Source organism: Esox lucius, chromosome 19, assembly GCF_011004845.1.
Source record: "Esox lucius isolate fEsoLuc1 chromosome 19, fEsoLuc1.pri, whole genome shotgun sequence".
NCBI lineage: Eukaryota > Metazoa > Chordata > Actinopteri > Esociformes > Esocidae > Esox > Esox lucius.
Window position 1 is genome coordinate 8413668 of NC_047587.1, and position 24569 is coordinate 8438236.

General features: G+C 45.5%; 1 protein-coding gene across 1 annotated transcript in view; it reads right to left on the minus strand.

Moving 5' to 3' along the window:
* The window catches only part of si:ch211-266k8.4 (TBC1 domain family member 10A), a 38299-nt gene extending 14293 nt beyond the window's left edge, over positions 1-24006 (minus strand). The window contains exons 1-11 of the mRNA XM_010883552.3: positions 23736-24006; positions 23432-23519; positions 22735-22842; positions 22381-22570; positions 22058-22183; positions 21395-21518; positions 21220-21289; positions 18343-18457; positions 17799-17916; positions 15327-15439; positions 1267-1380 (exon numbers count right to left, since the gene is read on the minus strand). Coding sequence (XP_010881854.2) covers positions 1267-1380; positions 15327-15439; positions 17799-17916; positions 18343-18457; positions 21220-21289; positions 21395-21518; positions 22058-22183; positions 22381-22570; positions 22735-22842; positions 23432-23519; positions 23736-23890 — 1321 coding nt within the window. The 5' untranslated portion in view covers positions 23891-24006. The remainder of the gene's footprint in view (positions 1-1266; positions 1381-15326; positions 15440-17798; positions 17917-18342; positions 18458-21219; positions 21290-21394; positions 21519-22057; positions 22184-22380; positions 22571-22734; positions 22843-23431; positions 23520-23735) is intronic.
* Between the last annotated feature and the right edge of the window lie 563 nt (positions 24007-24569).

A 24569-nucleotide genomic window follows, 5' to 3' on the forward strand; every position in this document is an offset into this window, starting at 1 on the left:
GAGCGATTCAACTACATCCTTAAAGAGGCTAGAATTACTGCCAAGTCAAAAATAAAGATCCACTTCCGTATTAAGCATTTGTCATGCATACATTAAGAAAAGCATAAGAGGATTTCCACCAAATTCACAAATTTCTACTTTCCTGTCTGTTTCAGGCATACAAAGCATTAGCTTTTAACGTATGAAAACTAATTTGGACGAGAATTAAACTCTACACAATTTCCTACCATTTCTTTTACACATTACCTAATTACTCAATGTGGGGAAATATTTTTTTATTCATTTGGCCTCAAAAGAAAGAAATATTTAGAGATGTTTTTTCCAGTCACGTTAGTAACATCCTCCCCTTCCCTCGCCTGAAATCCCTGAAAGACCATTTAAGTGATCAAAAGTGTCAAGTAATCCTCGGCTTCAAAATTCCCACAAAACATATTTGCAGCCTAAGCAAACTCAATCAACAAGACAAAACAAGCAATGTCAGAAGCAAAAAAAAAAAAAAAGTAGATTGGATTAAATTTTGTCAAAGCCATGACTGTGCATGGTGTTCGGCCTGCCAGGCGAACAGCCCCGCCCCTCAGAGGCAGTAGGTGGTCCATGACTTGAACGCATGGATGTAATCAGCAGCCAGGGACAGGGACTCAGGTGATACAGTCCATCCGCTGAGCACCTCACAGGTAGACCAAATCCATGCCAACCACACGTACGCACCCCCGGATTTCAATGACAGATTATCTTACGCAGTCATCTCAACAACAGGAAAAGGGGGCTGGGAGCTATTTTCACAGATAACACCAGTTGAATTTACACAGCTGCCACAATCAGGACTACTCCATTTCACTTCTTGTCGAACCGCGTTCATGTGTACTATCCACCAAAACTTGACGAGCTGAAGTCGTGGGTTCGGCACTGGGGACTTTCTCAGGGTTTCCGACAAACAAAGTTCAATCGCTTCCCCTGCAGTATTTCCCCAAAAGTACCGTGCAGTCACATTTTCCGCTGACTTTGTCTTGGCACATCTCGACAATGTCAACGCGCTTATTTGATTGAGTGCGGCACAGGGTTTACGAGGGCATTAGTTATGACACAGAACATCCGTCTTTTTATGAGGTTGTTCGTGGTGTGCGTCTTGTGCCAGTACTGCAGACCGGCGACCGTGTGCACAGGAGAGCTCCTGTGATTAAGCAGACTCACACAGAGCAGAACGTGTGAGGTCCAGACCTGCCTTGTTATAACGCCGCTTTTAGCATCCCGGTAAGGTGAACTCACCCTTCTTTCCAGACTTCTTGGCTTCCGGCGCAGGTCCATCAACACACGCCTCCGGTTCCTTCGCTTTAGCGGGCCGTGGCTGCGGTGAAAGCGGCGTAGACCACTCAGTCTTGCCTGCAACAGGGGGACGGCACAGTTAGGCCCATTTCACATTAACGAGAGTTCAGCACAGCAGTTAATATGCCGACAATACACCGCTTGTCCGGTTAAATGTGCGCCGTCTGGGAAGCACTCGGGCCCCCGACCCACCATTCAAGGATTGCCTTTAGAAGGGGACCACAACGAGGTGTGGCATCAAAAGAGCAGAATTTCTGGAATCTGATCACAAATTAAATGCAGATTACATCTAGAATACCCGGAATGTGAAAACCCGGACTGTGAAAACCCGGAATGTGAAGTGCATGGTTATATGCAGGCCGTTACATTAGTTTTTTTTAACGCTTTATACATAACAGGATGTCATTAATTTCAACTTATCGTCTAAAGGAATCAACAGTACATGAATACTACATTGTGCAATTAGCACATATTCTGCAGTTTAACTAGTAAACAAGCAATATTCTGGAAACAGACAAGGTTGTACTTGGTAGCATTAGCACTATACTTTGCAGCCGTCGTAAATTGCTGGCGCTAAAACCAACGAGGCAATTAAAGGCACTAGTCTTCTAATGTTAACAAAATTACCAACAAATTAGCTTTTTTTATTCACAGCACGAAGATACCGGTCATCCAGTAACACCAGAGCTTTGTCATATGCAGGAGTAATGAAGGCATACAGAACACAGCCACCCTCTGATGGTGAATCTCCAGTCCCTCACCAACCCCTTCCATCCATAGCCTTTAAAACATCCATCCATTACCTGTTTCAATCAATGTCAGAGAAGGGTTGGACATTCTCATCAGCACTGAACTTCAAACAATAACAAGTATTGACTTGCATAGTAACTATCCTGTAGAACTCTGCATTAGTACACGTTCTGTAAAAAAACAAAAAACAGACAGAATATATGAAGAATCAAACCACATCCTATTGTTGACTTTGCAGTCCAAACTTGGCAGAGTTGTGTCTTATTCAAAACACTGCAGATTGTCTCTAGGAGCTGATCGGCTAAATAGGACAGAATGGAGTATTTAGAGAGCTGTAGCGTAATTATCAGGAGATGTTAATAGAGCAGAACACCACAAAAGACTCCACTTCAAAGAACAGGAGCCTAGCGGATTAGCAGAAGATGCTAAATAAAGGTTTAGCCCCAAAGACTTACACTTTAGTGACATAGCTGAAATACTGGGGGCAGGCTGGGTAATCCAGTGATGATAGTAAAGATTTTCTGTGCCTTCTCTGGAAAGCCCCCCCCTCCCCCCACAGGAAAGAGGGGAGCCAGAGTGAGCGCTCTGTTTACAAGTCCAGGAAGTCTCAGCCAAGGTTGTCACATCCTATTGGACAGATCCTCCTGTCTCCTCATTGTGGCCCGGAGTGTGTGGAAGACTGCGCCATGGCTAAAGATCCAGTACTTGACGCAAGTGCGCCGGCTCTGCTCGGCATTGTCTGCCGGATTTGAGCCCGTCACCTTCGAGGGGGGGGGAAGCCCGGGCAGAGTGTGGTTTAGGTAAGGTTGTTGGGCTTACCGCCATGAGAGACCTCATCTGCCCTAAGGTCCTTTGCTTACACACAGCTGAAGTGACACAAACAGGCAAACATCCATGAGCTCACCCCGGGGGTTCTTGCCAAGCACGGTTTCCTGACTCAGACCTAATGAGAAGCTGTAGGGATGACGGAGTGAGTCTGTTTCAGTTGCGAATGACATCCTCCTGCAAGCAGGTTGATGCTTAATTGACCGTGAATTAGCGATGACATATCGTTCTTAAGGTTGCGTTTTTCTTTTCACAGAAGTGCCGCCCTCAGGAATATTAGCACACAATCAGCAGTCCTCAGATGTCTGACATTGCTTAAAGGGGGCTTCTTCCTGCTGATCAATTTAAAAACAGCAGTTATAAAACCGACTAGAGAGAGAGTGTGCTGCACGGTGAAGAAACACGGCATTCTGGGGGAGTAGCATGAAGAACAAAATAAAAGCTGAGAGGGGAAGAAAATGGGGTATAGAATATGTTTAAAAAGATCTTAATAGGTAATCTGCAACAACCCTTGCCTCACTTAAAAGAGACTCCACAGGACATATCGGAGAGTTAAAGATCAAGACATGCCAGCCCACCAACAAGTGGTTCTTATCACCCGGCTGCCACAGAGGGGGTGCACAGTCGTAGGGAAGTGTGACGATTTAAGACTGGTATTGAGCCCTGGTCTCCTGGCGCGCCGATCACCAGAATGCATATGAAAGCATATTTCTGCCTCAACTTAGAACAGCGCTTTCTGCTCTAACGCCCACAGAAACAATTTTGACCTGGCAACCTGTTGCCAAGGCATGTAGAGACAGGATCTCTGGACAATGAGATTAAACCTGGCTGCAACCCAATGTCCTCATGGAGGTCACGTTCAGCAGCTCTAAATGCACCATGTCAACACTAACGGCCAACTCCAAGTAGCTACTGAAGTTTCAAGACAACAAACATTTGAGGACATTGCCCCCCAAAGAATGGGTCATTTGGAGTCAGAATAAATGAACAGCAACATTGGTGCGGATCAGGAAACACGCCACAGCAAAGCCTAGAATGCAACAATAACTGACCTAACCAGCAGTGACAAAAAAAAATACAAAATAATACATTTTGTAAAAGCAAGTAGTGTAGAGGTCAAGCTAATGACAGGCTACAGCATTGGGATGACATTGTGGCGTTGCCTGAAACCAAAGGGCCCAAAGCAACTCATTAAACTGAACTTGCTGGTGTTCTGTTTATTGTCTTCATCATCGTCTAGCAACCTAGGCAGTAGCAATTAGACTAATCAACTTAACAGGGATACATTTGACTCCAAGACCACCAAGTAAGCACCCCGTTTGACAGACAAGGTATCGTTCCAAAGCCCCCCCCACACACACTCAGAAAATGGAAAGAGCAAAATAAAACATGAACCGTTTTTTCACACTGCGGCTGTATGCCTGCTCACAACAAAGTTCAGTATGGTGGCTAAACTGGGATTACAGTGTACATAAAGGCCAACGAATAAGTAATTACGCAATGTGTCAATCTCTTTCACGGTCACGGCAATTATATTCCTAATGATGCGCAGATAGACCAAACCATTTAAAAAAAAAAAGGAAAAAAGAAAAACGGCTGTCATAGTTGAGGATGTGAAATTACAAGGGAACACAGCCTGCATTTAAACTCTAGGTCAAAGTCAGGATTAACTACACACACTGACGAAAGCTGTACGGACTTGCAGACATCTTATCAGTCTACCTCATCGCTCTCGCTAACATCAAAGTTCCCTCGTTCAAAGAACCTGCCCACCATCACATCAGACGAGAACGGGGGGATACTCTCCTGCTTGGGCCTGTGGCCAAACAATGGAGACGGGAACACGTTCTGGAGGAGAATAAGCCCACATTCAACCTGAAACCACCCAATGAACAGATGCAGCAGCTTGTTCACATCATTACGGTGTTACTCAACTTGAAATAGGTTTCCTGACAGCCGGTCGATTGGTGCACAAGCTGTTAGAGGTATTCCGCATACCGTAACACGGAAAGAACAAATCCGGTTCATCAGAAACGTGTGTGCCACAAACACTCCCCAAAGACATTAGCGTTGGCAGAGTTCAGCCTAACTTTAAAAGTAATAAAGATGAAAACAGACTTGAGGTTGAAGTCTCTTAGCATGACTAGGTTAGCAGCAGAGTGGACGTCAGGGCAGAGGTACAAAGCAGGAGGACAAAGCTCTGGAAATAAGACGGCTACAGAAAAGCAAGTCAGAGCTAGGGATCATATCGGAGTATTATAAAAACAGAACAAGCATCTGAAGAGGTAGACGTTATCACTTGTTTTCAGAGACAACAGAAAGAAGTCACAGAATATGGGACTGGTCGGCACAGAGATTATATGAAGAGGATTTATTGCGCTCTGATTCACTGTAGTAATTAGCATTTCATTTACAGAAGTTAAAGAAGGGCATGATTTAACTTTATTTTTTACTTCTGTCAAAATCTTACCGTTGTTTAAAACATCTTGTTCCTTTTCATAAGGTAATGAACTGAGAAAGAGAAATCAACAGCTGCAGCCACCGTTTAAGAATGAGGGATTGAATGAGCCCATGTCATCCTTCAATCTGTATAAAAGATTTTCAGGATAAACTCCATAATCCAAAGTAAAACAAGGTAATTTTGGTGGCCCATATGCCAAGATCTAAACAGTGTACTGACTGAAACACAAGTACAAACAGGCTGCTTCCTCCTTTTTGACAGCAGGACAAAACTGTTTTAAGAAATCTTCAAAACAAAAAAAAATCTGGAATGTGAGAAGTTGTGAGATAAAAAAAAAAAAAAAGGTGCTGAAATAGAGTAGCACAGTTGTGTAATAACTCAAACAATAAACCCAAAAGACAGAAAAAAAACATTCCCTTTGAAGGAAGACAGTAGATATTTGGAAAGGTATTTGTGAATTTTCATTTATATACAAGTCATTACGCAAATGAAAAAAAGACAAATATAAAAATTATATTTAAGAGCAAGCACCAATGCTTAATTTGCCAACTTCGGGTTTATCTGCAGTGGCCCAGGAGGGTTAGGCTCTGGGCCCCAAACCCCATCACCAGAGGGTCAGCACCAGAGGGTCAGCACCAGAGGGTCAGCACCAGAGGGTCAGCTCGGGTAGGCAGGTAAAAAACATCATAGATGGGTGCACACCACGTGCAAGACTGAAGACAAATCTAAGACAAAACTCAAACGATGTCTGTTGTTTTACACAGACGTCAACTGGTAATTGCACAGCCGGGTCCTCAAACACAGCCAAGGAAGAACCACAGGACTCCCAAATCATGTTCCGACAGGAGCGCGTCAACACACCACACATGGCCCAGTGTTGGGAAGGGAGCCCGTCAGAAGCCCTTCACCTTGTTACAGCCACCACTTAAAAGTCAGGGGGCTTTGATGCGTTCTCAGTTCTCTCTCCAACTCTATTGAATTAATCACAGAAAGACTGGCATGTACACACTCATTCCTAAGATTTACTGTCAACTGTGTGAAGCCCCATCAGACCCCTGGGGGCCCAGAGAATGGCGTTGTTCACACATTCAATGTCGATACTGTACATATACCAAGCTCACAAAATGGTCTGTGGAATGCTGCTACCATTCCCTGTTGTAACAATATCCAACATACAATCTCTTCCATGCAAGTGTAAGTAAATATATAGTATATGCAAACACTTGTTATCAGGAAAATAAGTTGTTACCCAAGGGTAGATCCCCATTCTGTATTAATGTTCTGCTAATTATTTACACCGTTGGCAGTTGACAGAGTTCAGCAAATATCAAGTGGCACAAGCTTTCGCACCTAACACAAGTCTAGCCAAAAAGGACTGAACCGACTGAACTCACAAAGCGTCTGTTGACAGATAGTTCCTTATGAAGTTGTGATCGTTTGTGCAACCTGCTGCCTCTTAAAACATACGGTACTGAAAATCAAAAACCAAAAGGAAAGAGCTGAACTGAAGCGCAGTAAATCAAGGGATAACCAAGGAATCACCCATTATATGGGCTCTTATCCCTCAATATTCGGTGGAGGAGTTACAATCTTCCTCAGAACACCATTTTACGCACACAGTGACATGTTAGGAGGAGACTCGAGGACAATTATTTGGGTAACTCTGATCAGTACAGCCATGACCCCCGCAGAATGAGGAGATGGACACAGCGAAAGCCAGTCAGACCATTAGTGAGTCTGCTGTCCTCACCTATCCATCATCATCTCTGCTTAATAGAAAGCCATCAGCTCCAGAGGATCAACTATAGAGACCAGGTTACAAAGACACCTAGAACCGCTCACTTCTCAGGGATCTGAACAACTCCCAGGCGCCACAGAAATTAGAAGATTCACAAATGTTACTTAACAACATCACTATCTGTAGTTTGTTGAAATGTTGGTCAGACATGACCTGAATGGAAAACAAATTGGAAAAATTGCCACAAAAGAAAAAGCAATATTTAATCAGTTCTATACAGTTATGGTCACAAAAATGCCTTGAGTGGATGGAGCAGACATTTTAACTGAAATCAGAGTTATGTCCTCCTCACCAACAGCCCATTCTTCTCCCAGGCAGGACCGTGGCGTCATTGTGGGGCGGGCCATTTCTAATCACAAAAAGTCAAGGAGCCAATAATGGCAGCAGAGTTAGAGCGTGGAGGGCATCGTAAAAAGAATAAAAAGGGCAGTGTGGGCCGACCTCCATGACCCTGAGATTTGACCCCGGCCACACCCTCAGACTCAGGCCCGCTGTTTTAATTGGGCTCTAAGCCTGGTGCAAGGGTCAGCCTGCAGGGCAGAGGTCAAAGAAAGACCCTGAGAAGAGTCAGAGTAGACAGAGACAGGACCGGGGGGGGGGGGGGGCTACTTTCCAAACCATCTTTCTGTAGAGGCATTTTAGTCATCATTAACACTATATAAACTGGAATCATGCGCAATCTATAGAACCCAAATAGCTTCCTCCCCATTTCATAGTTTATGATGGGAAACCTCTGACAGCAGCCTAAAATGAACAATCTACAAACCCCAGGCCTATTCTACAGGAACACTTCACCCCTCAAAACAGCCGACGAAACACCACAGCGACCATAAGAGGTTCAGAGCCTTCCTTAAAAGAAGTTTCTGTTCTCCAGAAGGATGACCGTTATACAAAGATTGCCTGCCAAATCTCCACCATTTGCATTCTGTAAAGGCCTGAAGGCGAAAGAATAGAAGTATAGTACAGCTCCTAGCATAAAGGACAGATTTTGCGGTACAAAAACAAACCGCGCATTACCCCCAAATTATGCCCCAAACCCAAGAAAAGCAAACATTGTTAAGAAACTATTAATTACTGAGAAGTAACCTGCTGGGCTTGCACTAATTTCAAAGAATGCCCATTCTGGCAAAGCTGCTGCGACAGTCCTCAGGGTATCCACATAGCTGATAGGAGAACCAGGCTATAGGATTTTGAATATCGCACAACTGTGACTTTAAGAAAACTGTCCTCTGCTCAGGACATATCCAAATGCAAGCCTGAAACACCGAGGCCAGTCCACCCACAGGACTACTGCAGATTGTTTATGGGGAGAAGCCAACAAAGTTGATGTAAGTTGAGGATATACCTAGGAACTGCATAAAAGCCAGGGGATGTTTGAGGATTTTCCCCAAAGCCTTAAAGCCTGTGTAGTGTGAAGTCAAACCTATGGGTCATTATGAGCTTCGGTGTGGCAGTAGGTCAGCATGGGGCTCGGCTGCATTGTCTCTGGGGGCCGGGAGGAATGTCACCTTTCTAACCTGTATGAGCCTCCGCCTAAAGCTCCCTTACTGGGGTACTGTGCACCAGGTCAACTCCTCAACACTGACGAGGACGTGACTGAGCAGGAGCGACTCGAAACCCAGCTGAGCCCGGCCAGGAACGTTGGAGACGGGGGGCAATGGATTTGCCAAATCGACAGTTCAGGGTTCACATTTCCCCAAAAATCATTCTCTGTGGAGCGCTTCACCGAATATGGCCTGTGGTCTGGAAACAGCCACCCCCTCCGGTTGCAGAAATGCACCACAGGCAGAGAGACAGCAGAGGGACATAACAGGATAATGCAAACAAAGGGTTTTTTAATGGTCTCATTTTACACGTTTATAGCAAACCTCACCGGATCGAAAATCTCCCTGCTGCCGCTGGGGCTTTATCCAAGGGGACAGCAGTGACTCAGCTTTTAGCTCAGTCGCGAAGGACCTCGGAGGTCACTCACCTGTGGGCTTTCACCTGCACAACACAACAGAGACAGAACTCTGGCCCCAACATGACCCTTAAGTCCTCTTAATAAAAAACTTAGACTGTTAAGCATTTACTTGCCAATCAAATGCATTTGGCACCATTTCCAAATATCAATCAGGTAATTTAACACTGGCTCGATGACTGCTGCTCTACTAAGTGGTTAGAAGTATATTTCTCTCTTGTATATTGGCAATAAGGGCCCTCAGCATTAAATAATGCCAGTTTTCCCCCAAAAAACATAACTGAACAGTGGATAGTGCTGCAAGCTGATTGTTGACAAATCAGCTAGGTTGTAGGGGCAGGGTAAAGTGAGAGCCAGTATTGGAGGGAGAGTTGTTTCACTGCTGCTCGGCAGATTATCAGCTCATATTAAAGCCTCCCCAGGTCAGTGGTACAGCAGCGCTAATGTTGCCCATAAGACAATTCTGCAGGGTTACTCAGGGAACGTCCCACTCATTGCTCAGTTGCCATCCTCACCGGGGATTTATAGTTGCCTAATGTTGCCCACTTGCAGCCACGTCAGCTGTGCATTTTCTATCCCTATAGTTGTGTAACTAGTTGCTGCCCAGCCTGCACCATCACCCCATCTCATTGGGTGTCCACTGCTACACGGCCCTGAATTCCTGGTCTCCCGCAGCGCTGGAACGGACAGTCTGGTGTCACCAACTCACCGCTCATCTTGGCCTACAGTGTGACGCTCTTCAGACTCCTGACTCACAAGCCACGATGGAGACATCCATTTCCCTTCTTAACGACTGCCTTCGATTACATTTCTGTCCAATGCTTTCTGCCCACATCTATCCTATCATTTCAACCCCACCTCAGTGCCCTTCCACTGACATAGCAGGCAAAGCTCTTTAGCCCATCTTTATCACACGTTGTTTGTCAACCCATCTCACTCCAACCCCCCCCTCTAGGTCCCTGCTCAGTACTTTGGTCTTTTTCCCCTCTGTTCCAACCCCGCCCCTCAGCCCCCGCCCAGATGGCCATATCCCCGTCACAATCGTCCTTCTTGCATCACTACCACTCCCTATGCCTCTGTCCTATCATCTATGCGATCTCCTAAGTTCTTCGCCCTTTTCCCCCAACGGAGACTACCTACCAGCCCACACTCCTCCGTTTCTACCTCCCACGCCTCTCACTCTCACTGATCTCCTACACCCGCCCGACTCACGGTGAGCTCACAGAACAGAGCTGCTGGAAGTGGAGGAACATGGAGGAAGACCATTCCAAACGTCCCCTCACTACAGTCTCTCTATCCGCAGCTAAAGCCACTGTAATTTGTAAACATCAATACAACCCCTAAGCTAACGTATACTTAAACCTAAGACATCCACCAACAAGTTAATGTCTCCATCTTTATGGGGACAAAAAAAATAAATTTAAAAAAAACTGAACACTGAACTGACAAGTTCCATTATCTTTTTAGGGACTTCTAGTATACTGTAGTAAAAAATCAGGAATGCTAGCTATAAACTTTAAACAAAAACATTAAACAACCATTATCAGATTTTACAAACATACAGGAAGTGACTGATGTAAGTGCTTTGATTAGTCTTTAATAAGCTCATTACCATCTCATTCACATGCACAGGGAAAAACTGTTTAACCTATAAAAAAATCATACCTAGAAATACAACAAATCAGCAAGAATTTAAAAAGATTAAGTGTACACTGTCAATTTGTTATTAAAGCAGACTTATTGCAACATGGTAGATGTGAACGTGTGTGTCCTCCAAGGCTGTTTTGGTTCTCATCATCCAGCTCACTGAACCAAAACATCTAGGCTGTATGTCTTACTTGCCGGATGGAACACACTCTCCGGTCATCAACCTTGATTGAGCAGGCAGGTGCCAGAGCCGCCACAAGGAGTCACTACAGCACATCAAGGCAACCATACTCAATTACTAAATCCCCAAATATACATGGTACGGTTGGGAATTGTCTGGGACATCCCAATACGATATCACAACGTTTAGTACGCAAAACGATAAGATGGCAATTATTTCTGCGCTGGGATAAACTCAGTGTGGCAATTCAATTTTGCTATATATGGCAATTCTTTCTTATCATTGATAATCATACACACACAAATCTGGCAAAAATCCACTACACCTAAAACTTTTAATCAACCATTTTCATAAAAAATTTATTTCAGAAGTTGAGCAAATGTTTACTGAGCACATCTTCGGTGAGATCATGGGCTATAAACCCTTGAAACCTTACTCTGGTGCAGCTTTAATATGAAAGTAGAGAAAAATAATGGAATAAAATCTGTATTGCTGAGGAAATATTCTACCCACCAATTCACAAATCTGTGCATTTTGATATTATTATTATAATAATAATAATAATAATAATAATAATAATAAATTGGTGTCAGGGGAAAAAAGGCCCCGCCCCTACTAAACAGTGCAGGCCACAGGTACCACCCTCCATGGCAAAACTGAAAAATACTTTGTATCGGACAATTTCAGGTAGGTCCCTCCAAACAGGGATTTGTCCAAAATAAACTGCCTGGCTGAACACTGTTAAACTAAAAGTAGAAGTATTCAAGCAACCTGTTCTACTCGCTCAGACAGAACTACAGTACGTCCACATACCACCACCACCACCACCACCACCACCACCACCACCACCACCCCCCCCCCCCCACCCCCACCCCAGGTAAAGACACCATTTCTTTCCGAGGCCTTTCATTAAGTGTCAGAAAACTAGCGTAGTCATTGCACCAGCACAGGGAACAACACGCTGAGACTGAGGGAGAGAAAGGAGCGGGAGCCACCTGCCATCACAGTTCTGCTGACTAAAACACTCCTCCTGGACTGGAGGGCCAGAACAGAGTGCCAGCCTGCTCACACAAGCAACAGCCCCAGGAGCAGCGATGCCCCAAAGAAAATCTATTCATATGCATCTCATTGTTCCACGGCTTCACAGTTTTAATTTATACATATTTTATAGCCTAAGCATACCTATTAAGGCCAGGTATCCTTAAAGCAAACTTCCATCTTTGGATTCAATTCAATAAAAAATAAAAAAAACTTGGTGTAACAAAATCTGCTTGTTACATCCACATGAGGTTTTATTTTAAGGCAATCAGATAACCAAGAAATTATGGCTGTCTAAGTATTACTACCTCCTGCTGGGCAAATAAGAAGTTGCACAACTACCACCCAGATGAACCTTTTCATTATTTTCTCTGCTTTTTGTGCAAGTACTCTTACTAAGCGTTTAAGAGCTTAATGTTTTGAGCGCACTTAAGTCACAACCAATAGAGGAGCTCCATAGCTTAGGGGACTGCAACCACATGCTAAATGTCAAGCATAGATAACATCCCAGGACATTTGGCCTTTTTCCACATTTTAAATTAAACTTAATGTTGTCAGACACCAGCAGATTACGACAGACTCTTCACCTCATCCACGGGGTATGGCACCGTGTTGCAAGAGTCTTTCTTTGTCTAGAGCCCTTTTACCCTAAACAAATCTCCCGGTTTATCACCACCAAAGCACCTCAAGACCATCATACTGCCACCACCATGCTTGACAAGAGGCATCAAGCACTCCTCCAGCATCTGTTCATTTGGTCTCATTAATGTTCTCTTTGTGATCCAAACACCTCAAACTGTGTTTGTCCATAACACTTTTTCCAATCTTCCTCTGTCCAAAGTTTTGGCCCATCTTAATCTTTCCTTTATATTGGCCTGTCAGATATACTACCTTTTCTGAGCAACTCTGCCTAGAAGGCCAGCATCTCATAGTTGCCTCTTCACCATTGAGGTTGAGACTGGTATTTTGCAAGTACAATTTAAAGAAGGAGCCAGTTGAGGTCCTGTGACCTGGTGTCTCTCAAACTAGACACTAATGTATTTGCTCTCTTGCTCAGTTGTGCACTGGGGCCTCCCACTCCTTTCTATTCTGGTTAGAGCCAGTTTACGCTGTTCTGTGAAGGGAGTAGTACACAGCGTTGTATGAGATCTACAATTTCTCACATGGAATAGCCTTCATATGTCAGAACAGAAATAGACTGATGAATTCCAGAAGAATGTTCTTTGTTTATGGCCATTTTGAGTCTGTAATTGAATCCACAATCGCTGACGCCCCAGATACTCAAATAATCTAAAGGCCAGTTTTATTGCTACTTTAAACAACACAACAGTTCTCAGCTGTGCTAAACTGGTTTTCTAATGCTCAATTAAAATTATGAACTTGGATTAGCAAACAACATGCCACTGGAACACAGGACTGACAGTTTCGGATAATGGGCCTCCGCACACCCATGTAGATATTCCATTAAAAAAAAATCTGCCGTTTTCAGCTACAAGTCATTTACAACATCAATGTCTACACCGTATTTCTGAACTATTTGATGTCATTTTAAATGGACAAACTCCTCTCTTTTGAAGACATGGAAACTTCTATGTGACCCCAAAGTTTTGAGCGGTAGTATATCATGTCCAGTACTTTCTAAATCCACTGTAGATGAGATGGCACAGTCTAGTATCTGACAAACACTCAGAACATCAAATCATACCGGACAAACCGGCAAAGTGACATCAACCATCAGCATACTGGAATTCACACTTAGAGACAAATAAATGAAGTTACTGGCTCAACAAATGTAGTTCCTAGTGTACCCGTAACCACTCAACATTTGATGATGACAGACACGTCCAAGTCCAGAGTAGGCAGCCAAAAAGCAGCATAAAGACAGGGGCCAGGCCGGGTCTGCTTACAGACGCGCTGTGATTTAGTTCCTCTCTCCCTAAGGCAAGACGTGCCACTAAATAGACAGCAGGCAGAGTGGATGACTCAACCGGACTCAGACACAACAGCCTGATGAGAGATCCACTGAGTAAAACCTGCTGCTGTGCCGAAGCTTTCAATTAGTTTTACAGTGCCCCCCCCCCCGGCCCGACTGATCCACTCTGACAGCAGGGGCTGTGGCAGCCATTTTGCAGCCACACTGTGACTCACTGACAGGGGGAGTCTCTCGACATCTACAAGGTCGGCGGTGACTCAGAGCAGAACGAGTGCACGGGCCTATCAGAAAACATTCCACAATGTCTGGGGCGAAGATTAAACTTCAAGAGAGGGGAGGGTTCCTGAATAAATTGCAAGATTTCTTTTTTTTTTTTGCCATGATAGAAGACACGAGAATGCTGACATGACTCAGGCACAAAGGGAGGCTCTGTGAAGTGTCACTCAAACTGGAAGACGGCAATTACATAACACCTGGCATTAGAGCAGGACAGAGTGAGATGTGGCTAATCATGGAGCCCTTTCACTTAAAGACATTTGGAGACGCTGCCGAGAGTATGGCTATAGTCCCCACAGTTGAGAGGAGGAATTATGATCACATAAAACAAGTGTTTTACTACACTTTGAGGACTTTCTTGAAAGAAAAAAAAAAATCCTATTTTCCCTACCTTAACTACTAAATCTAAAGCTTTCTTCAAAAAGTGGTGGGTGACTCCATGCGAATCAAACCATTTTCAACAACAAATAATTGATTTGACAAAGGCTGAAATTGGGTAGAGTCAGCCTTTAAAGCCCCACCACAGTCCAGGTCTGGACAACATTGGCAGTGATTCATGTCAAAGTTTCCATCCAAATGCATCAATTAATTACTGAAAACAAACTAACCACAATAACAGAGTGAGTGCCACAAACCACATTTCTAACCAGCAAAAAGGAAAAGAGTAGATAGATAACACTTAGTCTTAATTCTAAAATGAACAAGAACACAACTAATCACTTGTTTCACCTGTCACAGATCAGCAACACGAAGCTTATACATTACAGAGTGAGCTTTGTGACTGATCCCGAGGGTGTATGTAAAATACTTCTGACATTTAGTCAAGATGAACAAGCATCTCAGACCCGATTATCCCAGCCCCACCAGATAAGGCCTGGACACAGGGGACTTGGCCATCAGAAAGGCGATACTAGCTCAGTTTTCTCAGTCAGACCGCACCGTTTAACCTTTAGTTTCCCACCTACTTCTCTGGTTACAGCATCAGAGTCTGTTATTGGTCAAACGCGCAGCCCAGAGGAAAGTAATGCCTCACTGGAGTCATGTAGAGTCATTCAGTTATAACACAGAGAGCGAAAGGAGAACCAAAGTGTGTGTGTGTGTGTGTGTGTGTGCGCGCGCATACACACATGTTACCTTGGTGGTGTCCCTCGTCATTCTCCTCCAACACCAGGCTATTCATGCACTTAATCTCCCAGTCCTGAACCTGGGTGCTCCACAGGGCTGGGAGCAGGACATTGTGCTGACAGCTGAGTGGGACAGAGGGGGGGGGGGGGGGCTCACATTAGTACACCAAAGCCCCTGACACATCTCCTAGGATCAGATATCATGTCATTTCAAGTCAATAGCAGACAGCGGGGTTAATACACACAAAACACACCATGCCAAATGTTATTTACCCTAAAGACAAAAATCGACAAATCTTTGATACATCACGGTTGTAAATGCGTTGCGATGAAAAGCCCTTGGGACTGGGGCACAGCTTTGCCCCCGCACCTCTTATGACACCAGCTCTTAGCGAGCGGAGTGAAAAGGGCTCCGCATTGAAGTGAGCTCGTCAGTGAAAGGTAGCAGACAAATGAGCTGTCAGCTCCTTAGGCAGCGAGACGTGTCAATGAGCCTGAATAGGGAGAAGAGGGAAAGGGCTAGGGCTATGTTGGGTTGAGGACACTGGTACATCTATGGCAGTACCAAGGCTTTGTTGTCACCCGGGCTCTGGTGACAGGTGATGGACAGCCAATTTGGGCCAGAAACCAATAGATGAGATGGACGAAGGATAAAAGTCCTTCATTAATCAGACGGTTGTCTTTTGGCATTTCTAGTGTTCACCACAATCAGGAGGACTCGGCTACGAGAATGAGCAAGCCCATTGGCCAGTGACTTTTTCCTGTTTTAGCCTGGGCCAAACCAGGCAATTCTCATTGGTGACCAGATAAAACATTCATTCTCAAAAAGGCCAATTGCTCAGAGTTTCTACCCCCTGTATGGAAGAGTGATCTCTGACCCTCCCCCACGCCACCTCTCCCCCTCGCTCCTTCCTTTTGTAAGAGGATCCTGGCCTCAGAGACAGAGAAACCACTTAGCCAGGACCTCACTGGGTTGGCACACAGATGCCAGGCTAGCAACAGGAGACCTTCAATGCAGTGTATGGCTTGGTGCCCAATGACTACCATTCAAAGGGATAAATATTTAAATGTAAACAGATTTTCACCATTTTTTAAAACATAAAAAATGGTGAAAATCAATGGCTATGGAAGACCCAAAAAGAAGAGTGATTCCATAACTTATATAATTTAAATTCTATAGTTTCACCTAGAAAGCTAAGGCAATAAACCCTAATTGCTCTAGGATTACTGTCATTGAGACCATAAACTCTTATACAAAACATGTGAAAAGGATAAAGAAACATAAGCAACCACTACCCCCTACCTAGTAGAAGAACAACAGCAAAATCCGAGCAAAGCTCTGTTGCCACAACCCCCACCCCCTAACACAAAACTGGATATCAAAGAGCTCTTAATATTCAATGATTAACATGCTGATGTGACCGAATTCATTATTTATTCCAAAGTAACAAGAGGCTAATCCACAGTCCTTTGGCCAAAGTAAACTTGGCAGGGAGAAAAATATTTATAAAAAACAAAAAAGAAAGTGAGGCAGACAAAAGAACAATATGGTTTAAAAAAATAAAAGCTATCTGTTCCAGCATCCTGAACTGGCCATCCAGTTACATACAAAAACCCAGTGTCCTGCCATGTTTCCATAGAGACTGTTAGACACCAAGAAAACACGTCAAACTTCTGATGCTACATCAACTGATTTGCATTCATGAGGCATCTATTTAATAGTTGCTTGCATTGAACACTTGAAAAGAACTCAATGGCTCTCCATAAAAAACTAAATGTACAGTTGTGTCTACGCAATCCTCAGTCTTATTAACTTACATATTTTGCTAGTCTATACAACAAAGCATATCCATCTAAAAGAAAATGCCTTAGAATGTTTTTTTTTTTTTTTAAACCTCAACATTTTCATAGTAAAAAAAACAAATGGAAGTTAGAATATAATTCCAAATGACAATATGCAAAAACATTTATGTGGCCCAAAATGTATTTTTATAATCTCTACCGGGCACAGCCGGAAGAGGACTGGTTACCTTTCAGAGCAGCATCTCTGTAGGATTCTAAGTTTCCAACTCAACTAGGCAGTTTTCCTAACCACATGGCATCAGTTATTGTTGTCGCTTGCTCTTTGGGGTTTTAGGCTCAGTATCTGCATAAGAATCGCGTGACTATATTGCTGATGTAAAAGAGGCTTTATAAAGCGACAGACTGATTGACTGTCGGTGAAATGCTGCCAATAAGTCCTAATCTGGGCAAGTAAAAAAAAAAAAAAAAGAATGCAATAAAGCGTCTTCATTTTGCAACCCTTAGTAATTTCATTCCAAATTATATAACTCCTCCTCCACTCAGAACACAGAGTAGGTCTGTAGGGAAGCCAATAACCAATAATGTCTCTTAAATTTCCAAGCATTAAGTGAGAAGACTATGTCATGGGAGTAGACCCGTGTCCGGCATGAACCAGGGACCACTGGACGGTAACACTCACACATCCACAGGCACCCTCAGCAGCAGAGGCAGAACAGCAGCCTCGTCGGTCAGACTCAGGAGCCGAGACTCCAGGAGCTGGATGAGGGTGAGGCCAGTGCGGAACACAGCCGAGAGACCTGGACACAAGAAAAAAAACAGACCTGAGAAAATGTTATAAATGACAGACACCTAGAACGGAGAACAAACAGGAGCCGGGTCGTGTTTTACACCAATCTGAACAAACTCAACCTTTAGTGTCAGAGTCGCCACCGTTCGACACAAATGTGTGTAACTGCCAGACACCAATCCTTCAGTGACACCACGCTCACACACACACACACTTCTCCCCATCCATCAGTCCCACCCATCTCAGCATGCCATACCACACCAGGGAAAGCTCCCAGACACCAACCAACAGCACACTCTCTCTGTAGACTCTTACACACATCAGTCTGACAGGGTCAATCATTAGCTGATCCAGTACATGCACTTTACATTTGGACGAACGTGACAAGTGCTGGCAGAACCCGGAGGGCTGTAACTCTCTGTATGTTTTACGGTACCGTGCAACATGAAGAGGTCCCATATGGCCAGCACAGAGTCCCAGCAGGGCAGCGAGGTGAACAGGGTTAGGAACCAAGGCGTGACAAAATGGATGGATGACACCCCGACATCCCCCTAAAGAGACAGCAGAAACCAGAGGGGCACATCGAGTCACATCACCAACCCTTTAAGACCGAGACGCATGACTCCATCAAAAGCCTGGGCATTTCTGGTCTAAGGTGGTGGGGTGGGAGGCACGTCTGAGTCCGCTTTTCTTTTTGGCCATGTCTTCCATCTCCCCTGATTACATTTTCTCATATTCTAGAGAGAAGAGAGACATAAAATGCTGGTCCAGCTACTTTACGGAAGGCATTAAAAACATGTACTCATGAAGTGCATTTGAGCCGGTGGTGTGCAGGCCCCTGGCACTCAATCAGCAGCTTTTCTCGGAGACGTGCCGAGTCAACACAAGTTGGAAATCCCTTAAGAGGCCGTCAAGATGCACCAACGTTGTGGAGGATGGTAAAGGGGTGGGGTGGCAGGGTGGCAGGGTGGCAGAGACCCAGCTGACGAAGGACTTCACTCACAGACCAGGACGTCATTATTCAGCCAAAACGGTTTGAGAGAGACAGCGGCTTCTGACATCGTCATGTCTGACTAGGACCCACATGACATAAAGGCAAAGAGCTTTCATGGCCATCATCTCCAGGATAAAGCTTTGAAACTCAAAAATGGCAAAGTACTCGCTCCAGATTTAATGCAAATGTATAATATTTCAGGAAACTCCAATCATTTTGCTGTAGTAAGAAGGGAAGTGTTTGAGGCTTATTGGTAAGGAGGATGGATTGTGGAAGCAGTGGGAATCAAAGGCAGAGGGGGGAGGGGACACACCTGAAGGGGGGGGGGGGGAGGGGACACACCTGAAGGGGGGGGGGGGGGAGGGGACACACCTGAAGGGGGGGGGGGGGAGGGGACACACCTGAAGGGGGGGGGGGGGGGGGGGGACACACCTGAAGGGGGGGGGGGGGGGGGGGGGGACACACTTGAAGGGGGGGGGGGGAGGGGACACACCTGAAGGTGGGGGGGGGGGGAGGGACACACCTGAAGGGGGGGGAGGGAGGGGACACACCTGAAGGGGGGGGGGAGGGAGGGGACACACCTGAAGGGGGGGGGGGGAGGGGACACACCTGAAGGGGGGGGGGGGAGGGGACACACCTGAAAGGGGGGGGGTAGGGGGAGGGGACACACCTGAAGGGGGGGGGAGGGGGACACACCTGAAAGGGGGGGGGGGGAGGGGACACACCTGAAGGGGGGGGGGAGGGGACACACCTGAAGGGGGGGAGGGAGGGGACACACCTGAAGGGGGGGGGGGGGGGACACACACCTGAAGGGGGGGGGGAGGGGACACACACCTGAAGGGGGGGGGGGGGGGCACACACCAGAAGGGGGGGGGGAGGGGACACACACCTGAAGGGGGGGGGGGAGGGGACACACACCTGAAGGGGGGGGGAGGGGACACACACCTGAAGGGGGGGGGGAGGGGACACACACCTGAAGGGGGGGGGGAGGGGACACACACCTGAAGGGGGGGGGGAGGGGACACACACCTGAAGGGGGGGGGAGGGGACACACACCTGAAGGGGGGGGGAGGGGACACACACCTGAAGGGGGGGGGGGGAGGGGACACACACCTGAAGGGGGGGGGGGAGGGGACACACCTGAAGGGGGGGGGGGAGGGGACACACCTGAAGGGGGGGGGGAGGGGACACACCTGAAGGGGGGGGGGGAGGGGACACACCTGAAGGGGGGGGGGGAGGGGACACACCTGAAGGGGGGGGGGGAGGGGACACACACCTGAAGGGGGGGGGAGGGGACACACACCTGAAGGGGGGGGGAGGGGACACACCTGAAGGGGGGGGGGAGGGGACACACACCTGAAGGGGGGGGGGGAGGGGACACACACCAGAAGGGGGGGGGGGGGGGGACACACACCTGAAGGGGGGGGGGAGGGGACACACACCTGAAGGGGGGGGGGAGGGGACACACCTGAAGGGGGGGGAGGGGACACACCTGAAGGGGGGGGGGGGACACACCTGAAGGGGGGGGGGGGGAGGGGACACACCTGAAGGGGGGGGGGGGGGGAGGGGACACACCTGAAGGGGGGGGGAGGGGAGGGGACACACCTGAAGGGGGGGGAGGGGACACACCTGAAGGGGGGGGGAGGGGACACACCTGAAGGGGGGGGAGGGGACACACCTGAAGGGGGGGGAGGGGACACACCTGAAGGGGGGGGAGGGGACACACCTGAAGGGGGGGGAGGGGACACACCTGAAGGGGGGGGAGGGGACACACCTGAAGGGGGGGGAGGGGACACACCTGAAGGGGGGGGAGGGGACACACCTGAAGGGGGGGGAGGGGACACACCTGAAGGGGGGGGAGGGGGGACACCTGAAGGGGGGGAGGGGGGACACCTGAAGGGGGGGAGGGGGGACACCTGAAGGGGGGGAGGGGGGACACCTGAAGGGGGGAGATGTATATGGAGCTCTGGTCCCCAGCGGGGGAACCGTGTGTGTACATGGGCTGTTACCACGGCACATTAAACGATAACCAAGTGAAAATGACGACCAAAACAATGTGAGCTAAACTAACTTAAACACCTTAAGACGGTATCGCCAGTTACCCATCTATGTTCCATGAGGAAAGGACACTGGATTTCAGAGGGACAGCGACAAACTGACTACGAAAAGGCACTATGACAAACACCTGTTACGACACTAAGCAGATTCTCCTACAAACAGGTGGTGAAGGATTAGTAAGCCTCCAATTGCAGTTTTTAATAATGTGAGATTTGCGCCCCAAGTTGCGCAGGAAGCAGAAAGCTGGGACCTCAAACTCACAATGTGCTTAGAGAGCTGGGGTTGCCGGTGCTTGAGGAACTGGTGAAACACCATCGCTTGATGCTGGATCCTGACAAACACAAACAAAGACCGGTAAAGTACTTTCAGCATGTCCGCAGCCTGGTGTCATTAATATAGGATCGACTTGTCATAACATTTTAAAGGACATTCTTACTTTTTCCCAGAGAGGTCAAACAGTGCTGTCAGATATTTTGGATTCTCTAGCAGAACAACTAGAGCCCAAAACGCCTCCTCTTCGCTTAGGTTCATAAGGAGAACTGCAGCAATGTAGGACATCCCTGAACACGATGAAATGAGGCATGAAGAATACGGTGGAAATAGACCATTGTAGCATTATCAGAGGGGAATGTCAGCCATTCAGATCACAGCAATGTTTCAAGCAATTTGCTTGACAGCATGGGTGTTGTGTGGGCCGGATGTTTAACTCTCTGCTGCCACCATGTGGTTCAAGTATGGTAGTCTACATCTAATAACTGGTGCAACATTATGTTTAGAAGGCATTATGTACACTGTGTGCTGAAAATGCAATACATTTATACTTTTATTTAAACAGCCAAAGATACGCATTTGTTTTTCTGTCCCAAACATTTTTTTTAAGCACAATACTCAATGCACTGCTTTGTAAAAACATACAGAAAAAATGTAATGTGAGCACATTTTTTTAACTAGAGAAGATTGCAAGACCATTCAAGGACTAATAAATACACATATCTGGGCTTCTGTCATAAGTCTCAGCAACCTCTAAAACCCCTTTTTTTTGTGCAGAATGTTTTTGCATTTGTGCATGATTGCAAACAGTCAGGCAGGTTTACGGTACCTTGACTATACCCAATCTCAGGGTTGTACTTGGCATAAGCAATGAGGACTCTGAAGAGCTTGGCCTGACCTTCGATTGCTTCAGGACTCTCACCCATCAGAGAGCGATGGGTTGGGAATGATCTCTCTATACAAGATATAAGAGGCAAAAACAATCAGATTTCATAGTCACGTATGCAGAGTACAGGGAAATCAGTACTAAATAAATGTTAAAATATGTCACAGAAAGTTCTAATTCTCAAAGGTTGACTGGTTTCTTTCTATCTGAAGCATTAATTCAAACCTTCATTATCTTTAGCGGTAGTATAATATGTGACAACTCACGCAGATCCAGAGCAATCTGACGAAATATAGTGACATCTGCGGTGGAATATGCCGGATTCGGAGGTAAGCAGGCTGGGCGGTTGTATCCCAGGTCATTCTCTGTGTCATTTAAAGTAGCAATAGCGGAGATAATGCTGTATTCACTAACTCCTAGTTCAACCAGGGACCCTCTGATCTGATCCAAACATTTCTGCAATTGATTTAACACAAAATACATTTAAAAAAAATGTCTGTTATTGATTAAAAGCGTCCAAAGGCAGACGTTACAGAGGAGAAAACGTTTTGATGCAAGTGCAGGTCTATAGTGTACTTTTGAAAATGAGGTTATAACAGAGATTAAGACAATGCATGCACCTGATAGTTGAAAACACTGGACTCTCTCATGTTTTCAGTGTTGAGAAGGCACTTCCACACTCGCCCTCTTAAAGATGAAGGGATTCCCATTCTCACAAAACGTTCAATCTGAAAAGAAAAAAGGTTGCCAATGTAAGAATCATCATGTAAGTGTCATCTTGAATAATGGCAAATATCCTTTAAACATTAGCTGTTATTTACAGCTTTATGCTGGTCTGCAGGTGTACCATTTCAAGATGGCTGTGATCACTCAGGCTGTTTGGCAGATAATAGTCTACGGTAAGTCTAATGGAATCTAAAACCACTTAATGAATACAGTAAACAATAGTCTACAGTAAGTCTAATATAATCTAAAACCACTTAATGAATACATTAAACAATAGTCTACAGTAGGTCTAATGTAATCTAAAAACAACTTAATGTATACATTGCAGATGTTTTAGTACACTTCAGTAGCACAGATATTCTATTAAATTCTTAGTTTTGGTATAAGCCTATAGCTCTGTGGTTCACAAACAGAGGTAGCACCAACGTGAGTATATTCACTGTTTCTGTGAAGACTCAGGACAGCCCAACTGGTCAAAGGCACATGAGGTGGTAGTTAGGAGATACTCCATGCCTGCCAAATTCAGTTGGTGATATGGTTACCAAAAAGGGTTGGGAACCACTTAGATATGTAGATAGTCAAATGAAACACCTGGCTTCTGCAGATGAAACTGGATCCATTCCAGTAGCTGAGAAGTTCACACAAATCCTTTACCCTGGATGCATCGAGTTGGGGATACCTGGGCGAGAAGCAGAGCATTAAGTAAACACGGTAGTGTTAAAACGAAATAGTAGCCCAGCCTGGCATTAAGGACAAATCATTCTCCTCTTTGAAATGTCCAAATCAATTCCACTCGTGTACAACCCCAGAACAGGCTAAAACACATGTTTATCAGTCTTGTTTCAGTCTTTCACATTCCTGAATGCAATGCAAATTGAAGCAGCAAAGATCTAACCTGTAATTGTGACATCGATGTTGACGTTTTTGGTCCTTTCTTTTGACCAGTGCAAACCCGAATTCGTCAAACACCAAATCTTCACTAGGGCGCCCTTTAATTGAGAATGTTCTGCTTCGACCACTTCCACTACTACCCATGCTGCTTTTCCTCATTATTAAAACGTTTTCTGTTTTGAAGAAAAGCTTTTCAGTTCAACAGCCTACTTTGTTTTCTGGAGGACTGACAACGTTCAAACACCGCGCTCTTTATTTCCGTTTACGTCATTTACAACGGACAACTATAACCGGGGGTGTATTCAAGAGCCACAAATGCTTAAAATGTTTTTTCTTCAATAAATAGAACTATGATCATGATTTATTTGTACATGACACGATTTATTAATCATTTTCATAATTCATTGTTACATATCACATGCAATATTTCATTTGTCTAATATCTCACAAACAGATAAATGAGTATTGCTTGAAAGCAAAAAAATTGTAATTGTATCTCTCCTATAAACTAAATATCCATGGGGATAATTAACCTAGTTGGAATTCTTAAAGGCCCCCATATGGCCTTTAATTGTTGCAGGTGTCTTGAATTGAAATGAGATGGAATCTGAAAGCAGCTGTTAGAAAAGGCAGTAGGCCGTTGATCCACCTAAAAGAATCATGAGACATGATTGGATTCAACATTATTGTGATTGAAGTGTAGAAGTACAGTACCACGAAATAATACTCTATTATTGGTTTGTGGTGTTCTGGGTGATTATCCTAATGCATTTCCTCCCTGACAAATAAATGTAACTCACAAATTATTATGACGACCACAGACAACAGTGAATGTAGC